This window comes from Neodiprion virginianus, chromosome 2, assembly GCF_021901495.1.
Source record: "Neodiprion virginianus isolate iyNeoVirg1 chromosome 2, iyNeoVirg1.1, whole genome shotgun sequence".
NCBI lineage: Eukaryota > Metazoa > Arthropoda > Insecta > Hymenoptera > Diprionidae > Neodiprion > Neodiprion virginianus.
The window spans coordinates 41,287,910-41,310,376 of record NC_060878.1 but is presented as its reverse complement, the minus strand read 5'-3'; the positions used below and the strand labels follow the sequence as shown (position 1 = coordinate 41,310,376).

Genomic DNA, 22,467 nt, shown 5'->3' with positions numbered 1-22,467 from the left:
AATGGGTATTGAAACGGGCTCAGGAATCGAGCCTTGCGTAATTTAAACTCTGGTATAACGATTGATCGTGCCATACAAGTAAACACAAAGCTCGGTTTAGCCGATGCTAATTGGTATAAAGTGCTGAGGTCGTCGGAAGATCGGCGTGAGCAACCGCAGCGGCATTCTCGGGACGTGCCCTTGTTAAGCATACACTTATAGGTACATCTCTGTAGTCGGTGTTGGAGTTTTTTTTTTTTTTTTCATTTCAGTCTATGTGGTCCGAAGGCTTATAACTATGGAAACCTGAACTGCGAGGTGTGTCTCGCTATAATCTATTTTCTCCGCGAAACGATCGGTGCCATATGGCTTCATGGTAACATTGATCACGTCTACGTGCTAAGATCTGCATCAGGGATTGACGAACTGCGGCATGGCGGGGCTGCTTTTTCTCCTAGTTTTTTCCGCCTGATCGTGCGACGCTACCAACGAGTTTGGCGACGATTTTTTCCCACCCAATTCGGGGGGATTTTTACCGTTGAATTTCTCCATCGCCCGGGTGTAAGAACCCGTGCACACTTTGCCCCAGATCTTTTTCTCCTCCAAGCTAACAGTCGACCCCCCCTTAGCGTCGTTGCAGCTCTGCAGTTGCCCTTTATGGGACCCGTCTCCTCCCGATATTTCCCACCCGGGAATTCGTCGCTGCAGGTTCTTACTCTCCAGACCCATCGATCCCACGCCGGTTGGACTCTGAATTTGGCTTTTATTAACGCGGACGTCCTCCCAGGACATTCCGATGTCCGACTGGACGCTCGATGGAGTCAGGCAGCTGCTCTCACTCGAGAGGGATGCTGACCTAACGAAAGACGGCGGAATGTCGAGCTGCATCTTCCTGTTGTCCTGTGTCACGATCAGCGGCGGTTCGCTCTTTGCCCTCTGTATGGATGGACTGCCGCCCCCGTTGTTGTTGGCATCCTCGTCGAGGGTCAAGTTGTCGTTCAGTATGATCTTGGCGATCGACGTTCTCTTCCGCAAATTCTCTAGATTCTCCTTCGGCGACGTTTGAGAGTTGTCCACTCTCTGCAGGATGTCCTTGAGGTTCACGGTGTTATCCACCTTCGGTGTCGGCCTCCCGTCCTCCTTTCCCGAGGTCTTCTTCATCCGGGTCAGAGGTTCGATCTTGTCTTCCTTCTTACAGGTCGCAACATCCGCGAAAATATAGTTCGCCACTCTTTCGTTGTGGCTCTTGGTAGTCGTGCGGTTCTGGTTCGTCGTTTCAGCCTTTGCCGGTCTCTCTTTCCTTACTTTTCCACCCGATGTTTGATGATCCGCTGCTTTTCCGAGCAAGGCAACACCGTCAACGCACTGCTTGTATTTCTCATCGATTTTCACGTTCTCACGGTCTTCCAGAGACGTCGCAGCATCTTCGATACCTCCTATTTCTATCACAATCTTAACCCGATCCACTGCATTCGAATCTTCACAATTTACCGCGCTCACCGAACTCTCATTCGATCGTCGTGTATCAGAGGTAACGTTCGCGGAACTTTCGAAAATATGAACACTTTCGTTATCCACCGCTGACGCGTGATCCGAAGCTGTTTTATCGTCATCGTCGTCCTCGTCTTCGTTCCCGGAGTCGTCGAAATTCCTCTTCGTCACCCCCTCGTTTCTCTCGTTCATTTTCCGCAGTTCCTCCCAGTTCTTCCTCGGCTTGTAGCTGGTCTTTCGCCTGACTATCGTGCTCTCCGTGATGTTTATATCAGGTATGAAAAGCCTGAGAGCCTTCGGCCCGGTGGGAAAATTGACCTCGTTTATTCTCTTCTCCGTCATAATAGCCTCTAGGCTCGTCTTCGAGGCGACCTCCTGATGCTTGTTGAACGCCGAAACCAACTGAGCAACCGTGTACTTCGGTTCGTCGTTCTCCGACTCCGAGTGATCGTCCTTTTCGTCGGAGTTACCGGAGTTGTTCGAATGACTCGATATGTCCGAATTCTGCCGCTTGCTAGGCTGCTTGACTGACAACCTGTTCGGGGTTTCGTCCGAGTCTTCCGTCAGCGTGTCAGACTCAACTGACTCGATAGATTCCACTGACTGCAAGGAGTCCAGATTACCTTCAGAATCGTAAGAAGGGTTTTTTGTGGCTCCAACTAGTGACTCAATGGTCAGGGATTTTCCGTAACCGCTTTCTGGCTTCTGGGTAGAACAAACCCTTCCATTACCCAGGGAACGTTCAACTTCTGGCTTGTCATCTTCCGGTGATACGGCTCCATTCGAGTTTTGTCCGTTCGGATGACTGGAATTGGTTTTCACCGGATCTTCGCTCGCTCCAAGGTTCACTTTAGCGTCGTTCCTATTCCCGTCCGTTTTAACCTCGTCTCCACCGGTTTGGTAGAGCGAATCCGAAGTGTGGCCCGAGTCCAGACTCCAATCCGCAGACCCGAGGGAAGCATTAGATGCCGCGATGTCAGCGCTTAGTTGTTTGAAAACGGGAAGCATATCTTCGGTTCTTGCCCTTTGGTTCTTCCTGGTCTTGAGGCACTCCAGGCTCCTGTATATGTCCAGGACTCCTTGGGACTTGGAGAGGCTTTTGAGGCCGTATAGCTTATCCCGCGACCTGCTGAAGAGCGGATTCATCACGTGCCGAGGAATGTTCTTCGCCATGTTCAACAGACAGAACTGTGACTGAGTCTCGCTCAAGTTTCTCATCCTCGAAAGGATTCCTTTGCTCGGTCCGTGGCTCAAGTTGGCGTGAGATTTGCTCTGCGCCTGACTCAGCAGGCCTTGAGTCTGCTCTTTGTTAAGCAGGCAGCTTTGACTCAGCGCAAACTCGGCGTTCTGATACGTTGACTCGAGGCTGACTTGCGAGTCCGACGGACTTATGACGCCGTCCTCGCTTCCCGGGAGGCTGATTTGACTTCCGGTCATGCCGTAGCTCTGCAGGCACATCTCGCTTTGGCTCAAATTTCCCCCGAGTCCTTGGATCCCCTTGCAGTTTCCCTCCGACAAATTCGCGTGGCTCCTCGCTTGGCTCAGCAGCGTCGCTCTCCTCAGGTTCTCCCGGCTTACGACTCGTTCCAGCAACACCTCTCGCGACTTTGACAGATACCTTCGAAGGTGCGGCGAAGCCTGAGTCGGAGCACCGCGGAGCCAATCGTGACGAAGACATTGTTTGGCGTTCATGCGTGCTCTGTGGAAAATGAATTGGAGTGCAGGAAGCAAAGAATCAGAGTCAACGATAACGACCCGCGAAAGTCTGCTCACCTAGGATCCGGCACGAGGAGTCTGGCCACAAAGTCTTTCGCCTGTGATGAAACGTCCTCGAATAATTCCTCTGGAAAATCAACTTCACCGAGTGAGATGTTCTGGAAGGTTTCCTGGTCTGTGTCTCCTCCGAATGGTGAAAATCCAGTCAGTAACACGTACGTCGTCACTCCAAGGGACCTGTGGAGCGTTTTTCTCGATTAAGTATGGCGTAAAAACGGTGATGCAGTTTATGGGCAGGTGGATCGATCGCTAAGTTCGCAGAGTTGTTTTTTCTCAGCCTCAGGAAGTATAACAAGTAATTACTTAACCCAGACTTATGAGCTTGGAACAAGCTTTTGAAAGTATGCAAACGTTAATGAGTACACACCACATGTCAGCTGCCAAGGTGATGGGCTCGTAGTGCAGAATTTCGGGAGCTGAAACGAACAAAAATGGTATTTACTTTAGATTGAAATTTCTGCGGCTGATCTTGGACCTAAGTCAACCAGTTCTTTATCCCCGGAACGCGTTGCATGATTCGATCGATTTTCGCGTAATGACGTACACCGGTAGAATATCGCTAGAGCGAGTTTATATATAGTTGAAGTGTGCCAGCGTCATATATTTATTGACTAAACTCGTGGGACCTAAGTAGGTACCTTAGTATGGACAAAGACGAGGCATACACGAAGCGGCAAACGGTGGAATGACGTCATGTGGCGGGCAAGCAGCAGCTCGGTATACAGATGCCGTTTAAAACTAGAATATAATTTACCAGCAAGATATGCGGAGAGAGAAAGAGAGAGAGAAAGAGAGAGTGAGAAGAATATCGTGGTATAACATTCTCGCAAACCCAAACAACCGATAAATTCGGTCGTAAAAGCCGAGTGAAGATGCTATCATCGCCGGCGGATTAGCGGTTAAAATACGATTGCAATAAACGTTATTTTCTATTACCAGAAACGTTAATGTCGATTATTCTTTCTCTCGTTTCTCCGCATCTTCCGTCCGTTATACACTTTGAGTAGGTATAATAGCCTTCTCTTCATCCTTGCAGAGCTGCAGCTGATGCACCAGCACCAGCAGCAGCAACAGCAGCAACGACCGCTTATATAAATCGTAATTATTATAGCTAGGCCAACGTGTCAATTAATATAGATCATTTTATACTGATCAATCATCGTCGGTTAATTGCACCCTGCCTTAAGGAGATCGGGGCCAAGTCAAGACGAAGGGGAAAGAAATTAATACGAAACAACCACTTACCCACGTAGTCCGGCGTCCCGAGTATCTCTCTGACTTCCGTTCCTTCCAGCACAACTCGCGAAATCTCAAAATCGCACAGCTTCACGTCGCACTCCGGGAAAGCCCCCATCATCACTAAGTTTTGAGGCTGAAATTTAATTTGTTGATTAAAATTCAGATCTGGGATAAAAAACGCAGACTTGACATTTGCAAAACAAAATTAGTATTTTCAATAGAACGTTTATATGGTTATTAAACGACTTCTTATCAGATTGAAATAATCAACAGCTTAAAATAAACAAGATAGTTGATTTAAAATGGGAATTTGATGATCGAATGGACATTGGTTAAATTATTCATTTATAAATGTTACAGTGTCACGCAACCAAATATTTCATGGATTGTATCAGATCACCATATTCGCATACGAATGCGATGCGAAAACGATTTGATGATATCAACCACCAAACAATTCATTCGGATCGAACGAATATTGAGCTGTCCATGAAGCGAAAAAAGAATTCGGTCAATTCAAGAGAATCTTTGTTCATCCGACTGGACTTTCCTTTGAAATGAGAAATTTTGATAACCCCCTTGATTGAGGGAAGCGAAGAGGACGGTTCGTTGACACGGAGGTTAACGAGAGCAAAAATGACCCATCTTCAATTTCCGTGGGACAAATTTCTACGAGCATAAGGTGTTTTTTTTTTTTATTTGGCGTCTGGAGTCGTGGCCACTGAATGGCTATAAGTTGACTTATATCTTGAAGTTACGAGTTCTGCCTCATCCCAACGTCACGGTGTCCATATACGTGGAATGTCGGTCCAAGAATAGCAACAAATAATCTTGTTTATCGCAGTCCGCGTGTCGTCGGAAACGCGAGTCTGCAAATAAACCCACTTTACATCCCGTTTTAGTGGGTGTGAAGCGTAGTTTTTAACTATCCAAGGATTAGACTGCTCCGTCTTCGCGCCTCCGAGGATTGTAACCATTTGCACGGGTCCATTCATATCCTTTGGTTTACAACCGGCGTCGGAATTTCGTTCGTAATTTAATAGTCTAGCTGTTCAAAGCAGCTAAGCAGCAACTGAATCCTGGCTCAAAAGCGATCATAATCCAGTCAGTTTTTCAGTCATTGCAACCTCCATACCTCAGTCACTGTATAATATTAACAGCCGGCGCAAATCTTCACGCTCGAGTTATTCTCCGCGCTCGGATAACGTGCGTTCGGTAATCAGAGCCGATTAAAATGGCCAAAGGAAAACGGTGAAAGCCTGCTGCACGCCCGGTAGGCAAACTTGAACATGTCGACGATTGGCGTAGGCGCCGTTCTCGTATAAAAGCGATAACAGTCTGTTTGCAGGTAACTCCCGAGGGACTGAATTCATTGATGAACAAATCGTATATTGCTGTTTTGTGAAGAAAGAGAAGAAGAAAAAATGAAGAGAAAGAGGAACGATTCTCACTGGAAGTGGAGCAATTGCCTTCTTTAACCTCGGGAAAAGGCATTGAACTCCTTTTTTTGTCTTATCGTAAGGAACAAACATGAGACCGACGAACTTGCGGATCGCTGTTATGCCTACATCTGCAGTAATTCAGCAACGTCGTTTATCCCGAGTATAATGCGCATCAAGTTCCCGCTCGGACCGGAGATTACGACCGGACCAAATACGCGGCCATAAGTAGACACTACATTTAATTACGTTATTAACTCAGTAATTACCGGCGTGTTTCATGCCGCGCCATATTCGCAGCCTGCCGCAGTACAGCCTGGTAGGTTGGTTTAATTCGCGGAAAAATCCGATGCTGCGGACTCTGGTTGCTGAAAATAAGGATCAGGCACGTGCAGGGTAAGATTGAGGAAAAAAGGATTAAGGAGAAAGCGAAGCTGACGATTAAAAAATGTCAAACACTAAATTGTTGTCAACAACGTAAGAAAAATTACTCCGTCCTAACATGTTTTCATCCACTTCGCCATCGTAATCGCAATTTCTTTCCCTGTGTTCGTTGACTTGGTCGCTGATTGACTCGTGATGATAATTTCTGTCCAAGATGCAGTTCCGATCTTGGAAATCGTCGTTCGTCAATCACTCCAAGAGGCGCGGAGCAGCTTCCCGTAGCTAAATCTCTAGTCCAACTCCGGCCGATATTCCGCGATCAGGAAATAAAACCTACGCGCTTCGAAGTGCAACTGTCGCACAGCTGCCTGGTTTACTTGAGAAAACATCGCTATCATTTACATAAACACGGCACATGCTGTTGCGATAAATCTTCGTTGTCTAGACCTGCGCCCGCGTAAACATACGCTATTCGTACCGAGTGGCGAACACGAGACGTTGTGTATGACCATTGAAATTTCTAGTTCATTGTGAGAGGGTATCCGAAACTGGAGAAGTCGCTTTTTTGATCACAAATTATTTCCCACGTGGGATCCGGACGTCTTCCAGCGAACAGGGATTCACTCTCGCATTTTCACAACTTTATCAACGTCTTTCAAGTGAAAAATGTTCGATTGAATATGTATGCAGCAAACGGAATATTCCGTAACTTTGAAACTGATCAAACATCGATGACAGAGGTTCATGTTTATAGTCTGATAAAAGAAACCGATTATTCTGTCACAAGATCGAGTTTATTCAAAAACTATTAAAACGTACAAGAACTTCAAAATGATCAAACTCCGTTTTAGGTTATAGGGTAAAAAACTGCTTCACCCACCAAAATAGTGAAAGAGTGAAAGAGAGAAAATGGATATTCTTTAGTCCGCAGACTAAAAACGCGTGTAATTCAGAACGCATGCTGTCATCGGTGAGTATAATTCACATGCTCGTTGCATCTTCGAACTTTAATATTAAACCTTGACTGCTCGTCGTGTGGGCGAATGAATATTCAAACTCCGTGTTTATCTCAGGTTACTAATAACAATAGCCAATGGTACGTGAAATAAAACCTGCGAAAATAAAACGTGATTTTTATTTACTATCCCGCCAACTTTTCCACCACGAATTTTAAGTAATCGTGAAAAATTACACAGATGTATTGAATTATTTTCGAATCCTCTGATTTCAATTAATTTGAATTTTAGATGCGTAGTTATTTTTATTTTTAGTTTACGTAATCTGACCTAAATCTCTATACTTGCACCTTGCTTTCCATTGCTTCTCTGTATTTCTTATTTCGTACCGCTGTACTAATTTTTATTGTTTCCCCGTGTCTCTTACTTTGACTGTTTTGATTTGATTTCTATTAATTTCAGGTTTTTTAATTGTATTTTATTTTCTAGAATAGTATTTTTGGATTTCTCCTCTTTGAGATAGTTTGTCTTTTGTAACTGTTTGGTCTAACTAGTTGTCCAACATTGTCATGGACATTAATAAATTCTTATAACAATACTAATTATACCATTCATTTGGATAGAGTTTTAGGATCTTGAGAATTATTTAACAATAATTTGAAACATGTCACACAATTTTTCGCAAACAATATATAAATCACTTGAAATTCGTTCGAAGAACATCATTTTTTGCCAGACCGCATTATCACTTACAGTTATAACTGGTGACTTGGCAAATTCTTTGGATAGACTTATATATACGTATAGGTATAATTGATGACAGCACAAAATTTCTTCAACTCAGATCAACGTAATATCAAGTTTAAGTCCCGGAGGATTACACCAATACAAAGAGTTTCAAGGATTCTCGAGATCAAATTTTTGAAAATAAAAAATTATCCAGATCTCATCGCGATTTGAAAGGTATCGTACTGCAATTAAGGATCGCGTGCATTATACGTACATTATATATTAAAACTCCAGAGTAGAACCCGCGAATGACATAATACGGATGAAAATATTATCAACAATGAATCCCGGCGAGATATTGTTAATCATTCGTAAAATTGACATAATTACATTTACGCACGTACCGCAAACGGCACCGAGTACGCTAATTATAACGTACACCTTGAAGGCGGGTCTTGTATACACGTCGATTATTCATGTAACTTCGAAGCGCGTCTGAGGAGCATGTGGATAAAACGTGGATCATTAATCAGGAGGGTCGGAATCGGCGATATTATTCGAGGAACAAGGCGTAAATGCTTGCCTACGATCGATTCGAATCGTTTCTGAAAGACATTCGGCCGTTTCGCGTGGGCCGGTGATCCAGGCCTCTAATTACGCGTATCGGTGAAAATCTTCGACTCGGACGTTGCCGGAAACGATTATACACTCGCCGGTGATAAAGCGAAGCGAAACGGTGCAGGTTACAGTCCACAGATACACCCGAAGCTGAAAGCACGTGGGCACATCTCGAAAACATTTAAATTCCCGCGGTCATTAATTACCGATCTATCTGATTCCGCGTATCGGTTTACAGCGATTCCGGGAATTTTTCCGCGATTTCTTTCGTCCCGCATGGAGCATTGAAGAATCTCTCAGTCGTAGAAAAATTTCTAACCATTCGATACTCGCAGGCTGATAATCGTTGACGAAATCGTCGCTTCGCGTCCAAATTTTTTGTATTCTTGTTCCGACGTGCAACCCAAGCGTCCTTCTCCGATCTCTCGCCTGCGAGTCGAGATCGTAGGCGGAAGATTTCATAAATCTGCGAATACAAGGCTGCGGTCTACTTCGGCTCCGAGACGTTGCGAAAAAAGCTCGCCAAGATCGTCTCCGACGTTTCACGCCTCCGTTTTCCACCGATTCTCTTCGCGCAAACAGCGTAGCAAAATCGAAAGAATCTTGGATCATGGATCTTGGATCGCTCGTACCAGACCGGGCGCTAATCTACTCTAGAATACCGCGAGCAGCGTTCGCGGAGAAACGGAGGCGGGAGGCTGACGACGGTGGACCAGGACACCAGGTGTGATTCACCAGGTAGAAAATACAGGGTGTGGTCAACGCCTCGCGTAGCGTGGGGGCCAGTCGATCGCCCTTAACGACTTCCACCCAGCCGGCCAATTCTGATCTGCATTGATAGACCGGATGCGAAGAACGCGGCTCGAAGAAGGTGAAGAAATCGGTTCGTCCTTGAACGGTAGCGTTCGCAACACCCTCCGCCCTTGAACTTTGACCGTTTAGGAGGATCATTTTTGGACTGGACGTTACGGGTTTCCAAAAATTTATTCGCGGTTGGTATTAAAAGAATAAGGAGTTGGTCGGCGGCGTCGATCAGCGAGCTTAATTTTAATTCATAGACGTTCGAAAGTCTTAGGGGAAACGAGCTCAAGGCAATTGTGAGAAAGAAGAGGAGAGAAGATAGCCGGGCAAAGTTTATTATCCGCAATTACGACGACGGTGAATAAATAGCCTCTGCTAGCTCGATTTCGAATCGAGATATCTTAATCAGACGATTTTTCGACTATCGAGGACGAGGCTCGCCGAATACCCAGCGGCTCTGGTACAAACTCGGTTCGCGTTTCTGCACTTTACTTCGATCGCCTGCATACGTACTTATCGGCACGCGGTAATCCTATATGGTGAATACCGTAAATCGCGGTTGACGCTTTTCTCATTTAGAAATATTTCTATTACTTCTGACCGGGAATCGACGTTGCTGATCTACGGCAACCGGCTCGGATTAATCCAATTTTAGATCCATTTGTAGGTATGCAGTGACGATGATCATTCTCTATTTTTATTCATTCGAAAATTTTCCATCGCCAGCACCGTAGAGTCAATTATCGTACCGAGTAATTTGAATAATCCAAAGAATCGGGGTGAAAATTTTCTCGGGATGTTTAATCCCTTCGAGAATTCCAACTCGTTGCAGTTATGCTGCTATCTTGGAAACAAACAAGTCGTCATCTTCTACTCTCACTTTTGAACACGTTCTCGCGCGCCAAATACAGAAACCGAAAGTATGACATAAGGACAGACGCGTTTTCCTTTACTCTTCTTCTTTTTTTTTTGCGCGTACCGCTGTTTCGCAGTGGCTTTTAGTAATTCGTTAGCTCAAGGTCATCCACCCCCTTGAGTAAGTTTTACGATCTCGGCAGTCGGCCTAGATCGTCGTTTCAAATTGTTTATGCTAGATTACGGACATTCCTTGAAATAAAAATGAATGAAAAAATGAGAATCGTGACTGTGAGGCTGTATTAATTCACGTGTAGCCAAAACAACGTTACCAGGGTGGCCACACACCCTTGGAAAACCTGAAAAACACGGAAATGTCACGGGACTTTTAATTTGTTTATGGAAATAACTACAAATATCATATTTCTATGATGGGAATTGGAAATGGATTTTTTGAAGTGGCTAGTTTACTGTTTTTCGTCGTGAAAACAAATTTGCTTAAACCGACCTTTTTCTACATTATATTTATCTTCAATTGAAATTGAATTTGAACAGCACACAGAGTTGATAAGCTGAACGATATAGGTTTTAGTAACTTAATAGAACTGAGAATATGTCAGGGAAGACTAGGTTTTGGATCCTGGAAAGCCTGGAAATGTCATGGAATTTTCGACACAAAAATTCACGGCCATTTTGGCTACCGCAAACCCGGTATGGAAAATTTTTCTTCGCGACATTTGCAATGCCTGCAACCGACCTCGGGCTCCAGTTGGCAGCACCGATCGAATCGTTGAAAAGAAAGCTTTGCAGCTTGGCCCAGCAAGTTGTATAGGATATTCCGTGTCAAAACGACCCTCGCCGTATTTAATTTCAACCTCCGGTTGAATCGGTACATCATCAGTTATAGTTTTTAATCTAGGCAGTTTCTCACTATTAGACAAACAGTATATAACATGTTTATAAAATTGTGGTTTAAATTGTTATACCGGAAATAATAATATTCCTGAGAAATGCCGAGAGGTTTTGATATCACGTTTCAGGAATAAGAATCTATCAAATAAAACGGTAAGAAAAAAAAAAATGAAAACTCAATTTCCTATCTGCAAACCACCAATTGTAAATAGGTTTTCATTTTGAAGAAGCAAATTTTCCATCATATACACTATAACAGATTAACATTAGAATCATTTTTTCTTCTCACCAAAATTAAAAAAAGAAACATATTTAAAAAAAAAATTTTTTAAAAAGAGTTAATCGCAAAAATAAATCATTCCTGTACAAAACGTGTGTAACAAGTGTATGAAAACCATTTAAACTTTGGGATTTCATGGCGAAAGGCGGGGGGATCAGAGACCAAATTTGAAATAAGTTGCGTCGCATTTCGCGGGTGGATCGCCGGTGTCGAGGGTAGGTATAAAAGACGGGCGCCACGCGACGCGCGTTGTTCCCGACCGGCCCGTGAAGGCTGGACAAATTGATCAAATGATCGATGAGATTTCCCGGGGACCGCGGAACGCTGGGCCAGCTTAGGGCCTGCCTCGAGGACCCGGCGCGACTTTCTCGCGGTCCGGCATTATACGCGCGAGCCGGTTCTCTTTGTACGCCGTATAGGCAAGACCCGAACAAAGGACGCTCCGTGCGACCTACACTTCTGACCGCACTCATTTCCTCTCCTCCTCCTCATCTCGAGATCCCGAGATCTCCGTCCCGCTGCCGCAAATCGTCAAGGACAGGTGCTGCACTTCTTCTTCTTCTTCTTCTTCTTCTTCTTCTTCTTCTTCTTCTTCTTCTTCTTCTTCTTGAACAAATGGCTGTGGTCCAGGTGAGCCGCACTTTTGCCAGATTTTCTCTCCTCTATTCAAAACTGTCCCCAATCAGTCACCGATAAGTTGGCAAAAGTTTCGAGTTGAAAGCATGTGTCACGTGTAGTGTAAAGTCAGAAAAGTGTCGAAATGGAAAAATTAAGAAACCGAGTTTAAATAGATTTCAATTAATGAAACAGGCGAAAACAGGAAAGTTGACAGGCATTGCGTGTCAAAAGTTGTTGCCGAGCGTGCGAATCAGTTGATTTCTTTTTACTACTTCACTTTTTTTTCACCATTTTCATTCAACTTGATTGACCTCAATTCTGGTTGTTCAATCTGTATTTCGTACCTCGTGATCGTTGATTGGACATTGTTTTGACCTACACTCGATCCATCCTAAATTCTACTCAAAGATACATGTAGAGTTCCTAGTTGGTGAGAAGTCGATCGAATTCACTTGAAATGCATTTTACGTAGACGTTGGATGTGAGGAAATGCGGTGAAATCGTTACAGGTGTGAATAAATTTACCGATTTTCCATTCCCACCACTTTGAGAGTGGCAATTAGCAATCGAGCTTCTGAATATACATCGAAGAATCAAACGAGCAAAAAAGTTCGACCCAGGATCCGTGTGCGATGCTCGCGACACGCGGAAGCCCGACACTTTGGTAACGGGTATATAAGGTATGAGTCGGTTTGCGAGAAAGGAGGATCCTGTCCTGTTCTCGGTTTATACGACCCTTTGTTCCCCACAGCGACGCGCCGTAAATGGAATTCCAATTTGTTTTCACCCCGAGCTTATCGCGGAACGGTGTCTCGAGCGATACAATCCGTGAATCACAATGCTTGTAACGGGCGTCGCAATTAAACGGAATTGCAGCAGATGCAGCGAACTCCGGCATTGCACTCGCTCCGTATCCTGGTACGTACATTCCGTATGCGCGTATCGTTGTGTGCAGCTTGGGGGTATTCGGCGAGGATGAACGCTACGTTTTCAATTCACGATCCTTGACTACATACGCGATACTCAGTTTTTTACAGGCGATCCCGAAGACGCTGCCATGGAATTCCATTCGGTTGATTGGACTGCATCCGGTGTATATTCGTGTTCTGGCAAATTAGCACCGCGTCATTTCAATCAAATTATACAGCATGACGCTGATACTGTTCCCAGATGCTTAATCGATATATTTATATACGAATGTGTGTGTGTGTGTGTGTGCGAGTGTGTGACTGCAACTGCAATTGCTCGCGTCGAATAAGCAATAGTTGAGATCCTGCACTTGCTGATACATGGTCAAGTAATCATTCGCTTGGGTCGAACGAATAGGTATATCTATTTTTCATTCCGAACACCCTCGGATCGGTGCGTTCGTATACGCGCCGATAAAAGATCGGGCGATCTAGGCCCGAGATGAAATGTCAGAAGACGTTTTCTGATCCCGTCGATGCCTTTACAAGGCTTTATTAATTGCTCGGCATGTCTCACTCCTCCAGCGGCAGCCTACAAGACGTCGGACTTTGCGCGTCTGATCGATCGATCGATACAGGTATGTATGATCTACGTATATGCGAGAAAATTTACCCATCGATCCAGCCATCGATCAGCTGCGCCGCTATATATCTGCGCTTTGATTGACGGGATTGCTCGCCGAGCTGAATACTCGAGAGTCTTGCGTCAGGATCGCCGGATTAATGCGTAAACCTTTACTTTTTTTTCGAGCGAACGAATATCAACGCGTCCGCGGACTTTCGCTGCGCTCGATTATCGCTCCGTTCACCACGTCTGTGAAACGTCTGTGAAACGCAATTGCACCAACCTTTATATCCAGGTGAGCGATGTTCCTCTCGTGGAGATAGGCGAGGCCTTCCACCAGCTGTCGGACGAAGTGGACCACGTCGCCTTCCAGAGGGACCAAGTCGCCGTCTATCAGAGTCTGAAGATCACCTCCCGGAGCGCTGGAAAGTGGAAGTGAGAATCAGAACGAACGGGTTTACGTGCTTTCTTCCTCTTATCGCTTCGTCGGTATTCCCCCAAACTCACAATTCCATCACCAGGATGATTTCCTTCGGGGTTTCGTAGACGTCGTGAAGTCGGACGACGCGTGGCGACTGGGAACAGAGCGAGAGGAGAGCTATTTCGTGTCGAAGTTCAGCGCTGCAATCGGCGTTGAACCGATTTCTCGACGAGTATTTTGCCGCGTAGACGATCCCCGTAGATCGAGATCTGCATCGGTAAACCTTTGCCCATTGTCCGCTGCAAATTGGGATAATCATAAACAGGCGTTACTGCGATAGATTTTTAAACATTTTCATCTTGGACCAATTGAGGAAGTCAGGTTTGTCAGTTCAAAATCAATGAAATTTTTTTTATAATCTATGTAGCATCAATTCACCACCTACCCTGACGCGCCCTGTACCATTGAAGATATCGAACATCGATAGTTATTCAAAGCCAAGAGTCAAAAATTTGTAAATGTCGTTGAATTTGACAGATAGCTGGTGTAAAATCGAACACAGCGACAATAGTTCCGCCGCTCGTAGAGCTTGCAGGCGGGGAATGATTAATTCGACGATGTAAATGTCTGGGTTAGAAAAGGTTTCAGGGAATTGAATAATTGGATTCACGTGGTCGCGCCGTGTTCCACGTGATCAACAGAGGCAATGATTTAAGAACCATGGCAGGCAGATTTCGTTGTAACAGGGATCGGACAAGGCTGGCGCCGCGGCGCTTAGCGTGCCCGAAGGCCTACTTGCGCGTTATTTTATTTTCACCGTCAGGCAACGGATAATATACACGTAATGAATCGACTTATCGACCACGGAAGGTGAGTTATTCCCATCGGTCGTTTGAACCTCAGTCGATTGCAAACCGCTGCACTAGCTTCAAAGCGAGTCCTGACTTTTGTCCCTTCTTTATAAATGCGAACTCAGGGGAATCCCATATGCGTAAGGTGGATTTGAAAAAGGGGCTCCGAGCCTCGGACGGATTGTAATAAATTATCGAAATAGTTACAAGGCTGCGGAAGGAATTTATTTCTCTGTGGAGCGGGCGACCCGAATGAGACGCTGCTTTCGGTATAGATTGTTATATTTAATGGTTACAACACGTGACTAGGCCGTCCTACAAACACGCACTCGCACAGGCAAGAACTGCCGAAGGATCAGCGATCATGTTCCCAGTGACAATGGCGGCATGCTGGGAACCCTCTCGCCATGTTCTTTGACCAACGACAAAACTGATTTATCGATGCCGGTTCCTTATACGCCACGCGCAGCTATGAGCAGAGCCTGTAATGATACTTCTGGAAGTCTCGATCGATTTCATTTAAACAAGATCGCTCGGTGATGTTGCAACTCGATTGCAGCGTTCCTTCGATAATACAAAAATTCAACGGATTATTTAACAAAAGACTTGACGCGCAATACATACGGTACAAATTTTTACATATTTTGAGAATTACTTGAAGATCTTTCGATTCTTTGTCAAATCTAATAAATCTTCCGATTCGGATTATGAACAAGTGGAAGCGATAATTTAACATTTGCACAAAAATTTTTATCTCCGAGTTTAACGTGGGTGTGTTTCTATATATCTTATATCATAGTGTTAATTTTCTTTTTTATTCACCTCTCGCTTTCGTTAAAAGGTATATTCCGATGGACGACAGTTGAATCGAATGATTGATCCTGTTTTGGCGGACTGTTATATCAGCCGCTGATTTTTATTCCTACGAAAAGATTTAAGATTCGTTAGATGTTAAAGTTTGGCTTTTCACTTCGGCCAAAGTAACAGCGTGGGCTTTTGAAATTCCGCACGAAACATTGAAGGATCGTGCAAACTGTTGGCTATAAATCACGCAAATTCTCACTGTTCGTACAATTTTATGATAAACAAACGCGTTTCAGCCCTGAAACCCGGGATAAATAATTCGAGTATATAATAGAGTCAGAATCCTGACTCACTTACTTCCCTATTTGCCGCAGAGTCGATAAAACACTGTCAAACACCTTTGGACTTGCGATAAAAAATTGAAGTCAAAATTACTTTCGAAACAATATCGAAGGCTCGTTCGAGTCGTTCGTCGTGCATACCATATAACGTATGTGTAAATATTAAACTGGCTAGATTAGAGGCGAAGCAAACGTGAAACGCCGCTACAACGTGAATATAGGTGAACCACCTCCTGACACAGTCCGGCACTTCATTAATAATGCATCAATTTAGAATCCGGTATATACCGATTGGTATTCAGCTGTAATATCTATTTTATCCCGTTGAAATAAGAGAAGTACGAATTTTATTTCACTCGCTGGTTGCCGATTATGTGAGCTTAAGCGTAGCATTGATCTCTCTGACTGCAGGTGTTGAAATCACCTGCCAGGTACAGATTAGAATATATCAAAGATCGAAGGGGTGAACGGTAATTGCGCTCTCGTCTCGAAACGTCTCAACATCCATAGCTTCTCGAAATTAAAATTCACCGCAATTTCCATTATTCGCAAATTTCTCTACAGCAACAATTATTAAATCCGCCATCATCATTTATCGAGTGAAGAGATCGTCTACGAGTTTCTAAAAATTACATATCTATGGTATGCTTAAATGTATATTCGGAACGAGAAGCCGACGACGAAGGATACGTATCAAAGCTGCGTTATTTCTTCGTCGCGCGATTTGACTAACAAGACAGGAAGAAAAAAAGAAGAAGTAATAAAATTTTTAAAAATACAGGAACAGGATTTCGCGATGAGGATGGCAAATCGTAATGGACGAATAAGGCTGTCGCTTGTTAAAACAAGCTCACGATGCGGCTTTTACGCGTTCTCAGCTTGCGTGCAGCATCGTCGAGAGTCGCCCACCGCATTATATCCGCAGGTCGCATCGAGGGTGTCACTGTACTGTTAATGTTCCTGTTTCATCGTTGTAACATTTCCTCATTATTCTTTACGCTCCTTTATTTACTCCCTGCGGGAGAATCCTCGGCAGCGGCGAAATTATGCCATAAAATACTCCCCCTGCGGCTTTCGCATTCCGCGTGTAATAACATACCTTATTCCACGACACAGGACTCGGCGGTCCTGACGAGCGAAACGACTTCGTGCTCGTGACAAATCGAAATTATAACACCGCCGCGCCATGGGCAAGCTGCATTTGACACGGAGAAGTGCGTCTTATTCCCATGGTTGTTTGTAATCGAGCGTAGAACGTTAAACGCAAAGTTGATACACGGTGTAGACGTCTGGAACATACGTCATGCGCCGCGGATACAGGTAGGTGCATAAAGGTTGCAGAGATGGCGACTTGCTAACACGAGCCGCAGGTTGGTTGGTACACCTGGTATGACAGATGTGTATCTATGTGTAATCTGGTGGTACGCGACTAGCGTGACGACGCCGTGCATTCGTCGATTCATGAATATTGCATGTGTGTTTTCCACGCCTCAAACTTATGATTACGATTACTCTCTTGTGCACTTATCGCAATTATTGTCACAGTGATCTACCTCGCGAAACTTCGTACGCTTGGTCGTGTGTGTCGCTTACGTACGCGCACGCACACACACATGTATATAAACATTTCTGGAAGCAGAAAAACAAACCAGCATATAGATCTTATCGGAGATTAGTATCGAGAATGCCTGCGTTGCAATTATTACGCGCGTGTATGCAGAAACTCGTTTTGTGTCTGTGCCGTGAACTTAATCCGTGTCCATAACTCGTTTCGCTATCCTAGACAACAATAAGGCGGCGCTTAACTCGCGTTTATTAAAATACGCGATCGCGACGAGTTCATTAGCGATTTAACCTCCGCGCCGCGAACGATCAGCTTTCGCAAATTTACTCCTTCGTTAGCGTTCGCGTATTTTTAATCATCTCGGTAATGAGATAACAATTTTCTTTTTTTAAATTAATTCTAGATTATTCCTCGGCTACAACGTTACAATTATAATTTTAGCCTTTGAAATGATTGATCTGATAGTTTTCATTATTTCAGGGCTAATTGTTATTCAGCTATAGCTGTTCTGGATGCCGCTGTAAGATATCGATCAGAGTTATGCGAACAGTGAAATTACATGCGGTTGTAAGCGAATACGTGATTGGGAATTAGCAATTACAATTGCAATGTAGGATATTATTGAGGTTGAATTTATTGCCAATTAGGTACCCTCTACAATTGAAATTTGCAATCGACGCGAATAAACGGTCGCCGATTGCGTTCGCAATTTAGCAGAATCAGTTATACCGTACAATTACCATCACCAAGTTACAATACGTTACAATTAGCATATAATTGAAGCGAAGTCTCACATCGCCATGCTTGAATTTTCGTCTTGTCCTTGAAAGAAAATTGTTTGCAAATCATGCCCAGAAATTTCGCTCTTCGTGAAATCGTGTCGACGATAATTGTCTCGATTGCGTTGCTTCTAAGTTGTAAAAAAAAAAAAAAAAACACCAAAAACTATGTAAATAAATACGATCGTCAAGGAATTACGAAGAGCCCGATGTACGTCCAGCTTCAAACCAGCCGTCGACTCCGACTTTATGCATTAGATTAGATCATTGCAGCGTGCCGCAGCACCTGTTTTGCATAAAGAAAAATGCAGCAGCAAGCAGCGTGCGTGATGTCATTCGACTTCCAGTCCGAGTAAACAAAGCGACGTTGACGAGATGAAGATTTTTCGAATTTTCCAATTCCGCGATTCATTATTATTATTATTATTATTATTATTAATATTAAACAGTTTTGGGTAGAAACGTGAACGATCCCGCGGAGATTTAAGACTCGACGAAAAATGCAACCTTTGCACGACTGATAAATCCGTGGGGGTTTAATCGGTTTGCGTAACGCGACCGGCGACCCGTGCGATTCCGCCGCAGCTGAATGGCGCGTGATTTGAATGATCGCAATATAATTATCAAGATAGGTTATAACCGCCGAGCGCTTTGGACAGCCAGAAATTAGCATATTATCAAGTAGCCATTCTCTTCCAGCCGCATGTTCCGTTTCAACACTGACGATCGCTCACCGTCGCGACGGCGTCGTTTCGTTGCTGCGATAATATATCGATCTATCGGCACGCACAACCGGCATCTTTTGACGGCCACCTATTGCCGTCCGATATAATTCAAGACGCGCGACGGGTAATAAATGTGTAACGAATGCGTGGAAATCCGTTTGCGAGGGCACAACGAACCTTTGGCGAATTGGCACCGCGCGCCTACACGCCGCGAATTATATTCGTTACTTCCAATCCCACGCACCGTTTAGGCGATTTAGGTTTCTCGCAAAATGATCCGGCCAATTGCTCAAGAGATTTGTGGCTTCATCTCGGCCGAGAATCTTGTTAGAGTGTCACACCTGCTCAAAATCACGCACAATTTAACGCCAGAGAAGTTATCTAAGTCTTTGGATATCGATTATGGACACCGAATCTGTACAGTTCGATCGACTTCTCGCGATGTTAGAAATTCAAGATCAGGTCAGCTCTGCGATATCTTTCCGATTGGACCGTTTGCTGTGAATAATCGTTGTACAAAAAAAAAATAAAAAAATAAAAAAATTAAGAAATTAAAAAAAAATTGAATGGAATATTCGTAAAACAATTCAATCAAAGTTCTCCGTCAAAACTCGTCTCTGTACGGACAATGTTGGCAAATATTCCTGCGAAACTTACGCTGTTCAAAGTTTTGTTTTTCTTTTAAGGTAACGAAGATCCGGCTGGCCGTAAGAAGTGAATACGGCCATCTTTTACGCGTGCGACGCAGAGACGGTGTTAAGTATGTAATACGTATATACGTTGTACATACTTGAGTCTATATAGTTATTAAAAGTCCAATTTGCGCAGCGATATTAATTGGCGTAATAAAGTTGATTAATTCGCGTCAGATAGGCCTAACGCAAGTTTCCGCCGTACACGTGTCAGAATTATTATAGGTACGTTGCGTGACAAATTGAAATAAAACGAAGTCAATTATTAATGAACACGACGAGCTCGTGCCGCCGCCGCCGCTGCTGCAGCACCGCGTTATTATACGTATAGAATTATATCGCTACTCTCGACTGCGTAACCCGCCTTATGAAAATTCAACTTCGTTTCGTCGTTCCTTTTTTGCCACTTGACAATATTTTGCAACGGTCACTATTACAAACTTCGATATAACCTGAATGCAAATATTCGTCGAGAGAGGCGTTCCCACGTATTTGTATAATATTGAATAAAAAATTGTTTCATCCTTCGTTTCCGATCCAGGCAATCGGAAACAATTGAAAAACAGTCTACTCATTTTTCAACAGGTTTTTCCTGCAGGACGATCAGAGACTGATTTATTTTTTTACAAATTTAAAAATATTAAAATCAAGATATTGAATCTGGAAGGGGAATATTCCGATAATCAAAACGGGATTTCGAATCGTTGAGAAGATTCGCCGACGCAAATGAAAAAAAAATTCAAATTAATCGGAATGCAGAAAAGGTGGGTTAGATTTTTACGGGAATGGCCCATATAAACGCATGGATGCTGCGAAGTTACGGTATGTTTTGCTTTCGAGGCTCGAAACGTGGGCGACGGGACAGTATCCACAGCTCGACATACAGGTGAGTGTTGAAACATTCGGTCTGCTGCGGTCCGGCTAAAATGAATCGTGCCAACCGATCCGATACTTGTAGGCGTCCACGGCTGCCCAGTCGACGCATTAATCGTCGATCGGATCGGTTCTGACCGAGCTAACAACTTTTCAATAACTGATCTCGCGTCAAAACAGCCCGCGGTCACTGTTATTATAATTATAGCGCCCTTCGTCCTTCGTCGCGCGTTTTATTTCATTACGATTTGTTCAAATAAGATATACTGGAACGATCTATACAAAGAGATTTATCGATATCAATACAACGTTTGTTTCTTTCTGTGATTTGAATATTACAAATTTTCCGAATTTGCATTGTATTCACTTTATTGTGATCAAATTCATCAAATGCCTTGCCGGGATCAAAAAGAAATACGGAACGATAGATCTACCGAATCAAATCTTTTGCATCAAGGAAATCGGTTGAAAAATGATCGGTATAAAATCGGCGTAATTGTCTTGAAAAAAATTTGTCGACTCACCTGGCGAAGGGCTTCGGATCGATTTCGTAGTGTTCGGAAATCGGTCCAGTCTTGACGACTCGGGCGAGCTGCGACTCCTGGACAAGGACGAGGCCCTCCTTGACGTGTTTCTCGCTCCACTGAACTCTGCACCTTCCGCGACAGCGTTCGGCCCCGCCGTTTCGATCGAGAGTCCGTCGGCCCTTCGAGGGTGACGGTGAGTTCGGCGTTGGTGCCGATTTCCCGGATCGGTGCTGCGGTCTGGGTGAAATTTTCCTGGCGGAGGACATCGTCGGAGCCTGATGACTCGAGGGGTATATCATGTCAACAAAAATGGTGCCAGGCAGAAGGGCGCCGGCGCCGATCTTGCAACGTCGATTTCGGAATCGGCAGCGCGCTCAAAGCCTCGCGTTCACCAGTCGACCGATGGCGTCAGCACAGCTGATCCCATCACGAGCCGACGGCGCGAATTCGCAAGAGCAGCACCGATTTTCAAACTCACAGTTCCGCGATTTACGCGAAAAGAGAATCGGCGGACAATCGAGTCGATCTGTGATAAACGCGATTCTTCAACTTCTCTCGCCGGCGTTGCAAGCTCGAGTTTCACCGCACGCACTGACGAGCGACACCGTAGAAATCCTACTTTTGTTTTTTACTCTCCTTACGATTTCGAGGACTGTTCGTAATTGCCGCGCGCGACTGCGGTAATCGGCACAACCGGAAATCGTCCGGCGAATCGACGTCTCGTGCAATCTCCGTACGAAACCGCGCGAGCATTAATTTCACATGCCTGATCGGCGAAACCTCCTCTTCGTCCGTTTCCTCTTCCTCTCGAGAGAGGCGCCCGTTCTCTCGCTCGCTGCTGACTTCCTGCGCGGTCCAGCGCGGATACGTTACTGTCGATCCGCGCCAGCATCGTCCGGCTCCTGCACCGCGGCTCCGAACCGATCAAAGTCTTTACGATCTCCTCTCTCTCCCACTCGAGGCTGCGTCGAGACGCCGCCGCCGCCGTCGCGACGCCGAGGTGCAGGACACTCTGACGTAGGTGGAGCCAGACGCCGCGTTTTCGTTGTCGTTGTTTGTCCGCCGGTCGCCAGACTCTGTTGACACTGCTAATTTCCCTCTTTATTAAGGACATACGGGCCGTACAGTCGGGGCAAAAATCTGAAACAAAGATCGACACATTCGCACGTTTGTGAATCAAATTAGCTATTTTTTATTACCATCGGAAATAAGTGGGATCTGTGATACGGTAAAATATTTATTGAACCCTGGATTTGAATTGTAAATATCGAGTTACCAAG

General features: G+C 44.6%; 1 protein-coding gene across 1 annotated transcript; it reads right to left on the bottom strand.

Moving 5' to 3' along the window:
• Nucleotides 1–169: 169 nt before the first annotated feature.
• Nucleotides 170–22,118, bottom strand: LOC124297051 (uncharacterized). Its single transcript, XM_046747640.1, has 7 exons — nt 21,185–22,118; nt 14,118–14,330; nt 13,894–14,032; nt 4,492–4,618; nt 3,614–3,662; nt 3,244–3,423; nt 170–3,169 (listed from the first exon to the last, which is right to left on the bottom strand). Exons 1-7 carry the CDS (start codon nt 21,484–21,486, stop codon nt 391–393), a joined length of 3,789 nt encoding a protein of 1,262 aa, XP_046603596.1. The 5' UTR covers nt 21,487–22,118; the 3' UTR covers nt 170–390.
• Nucleotides 22,119–22,467: the final 349 nt, after the last annotated feature.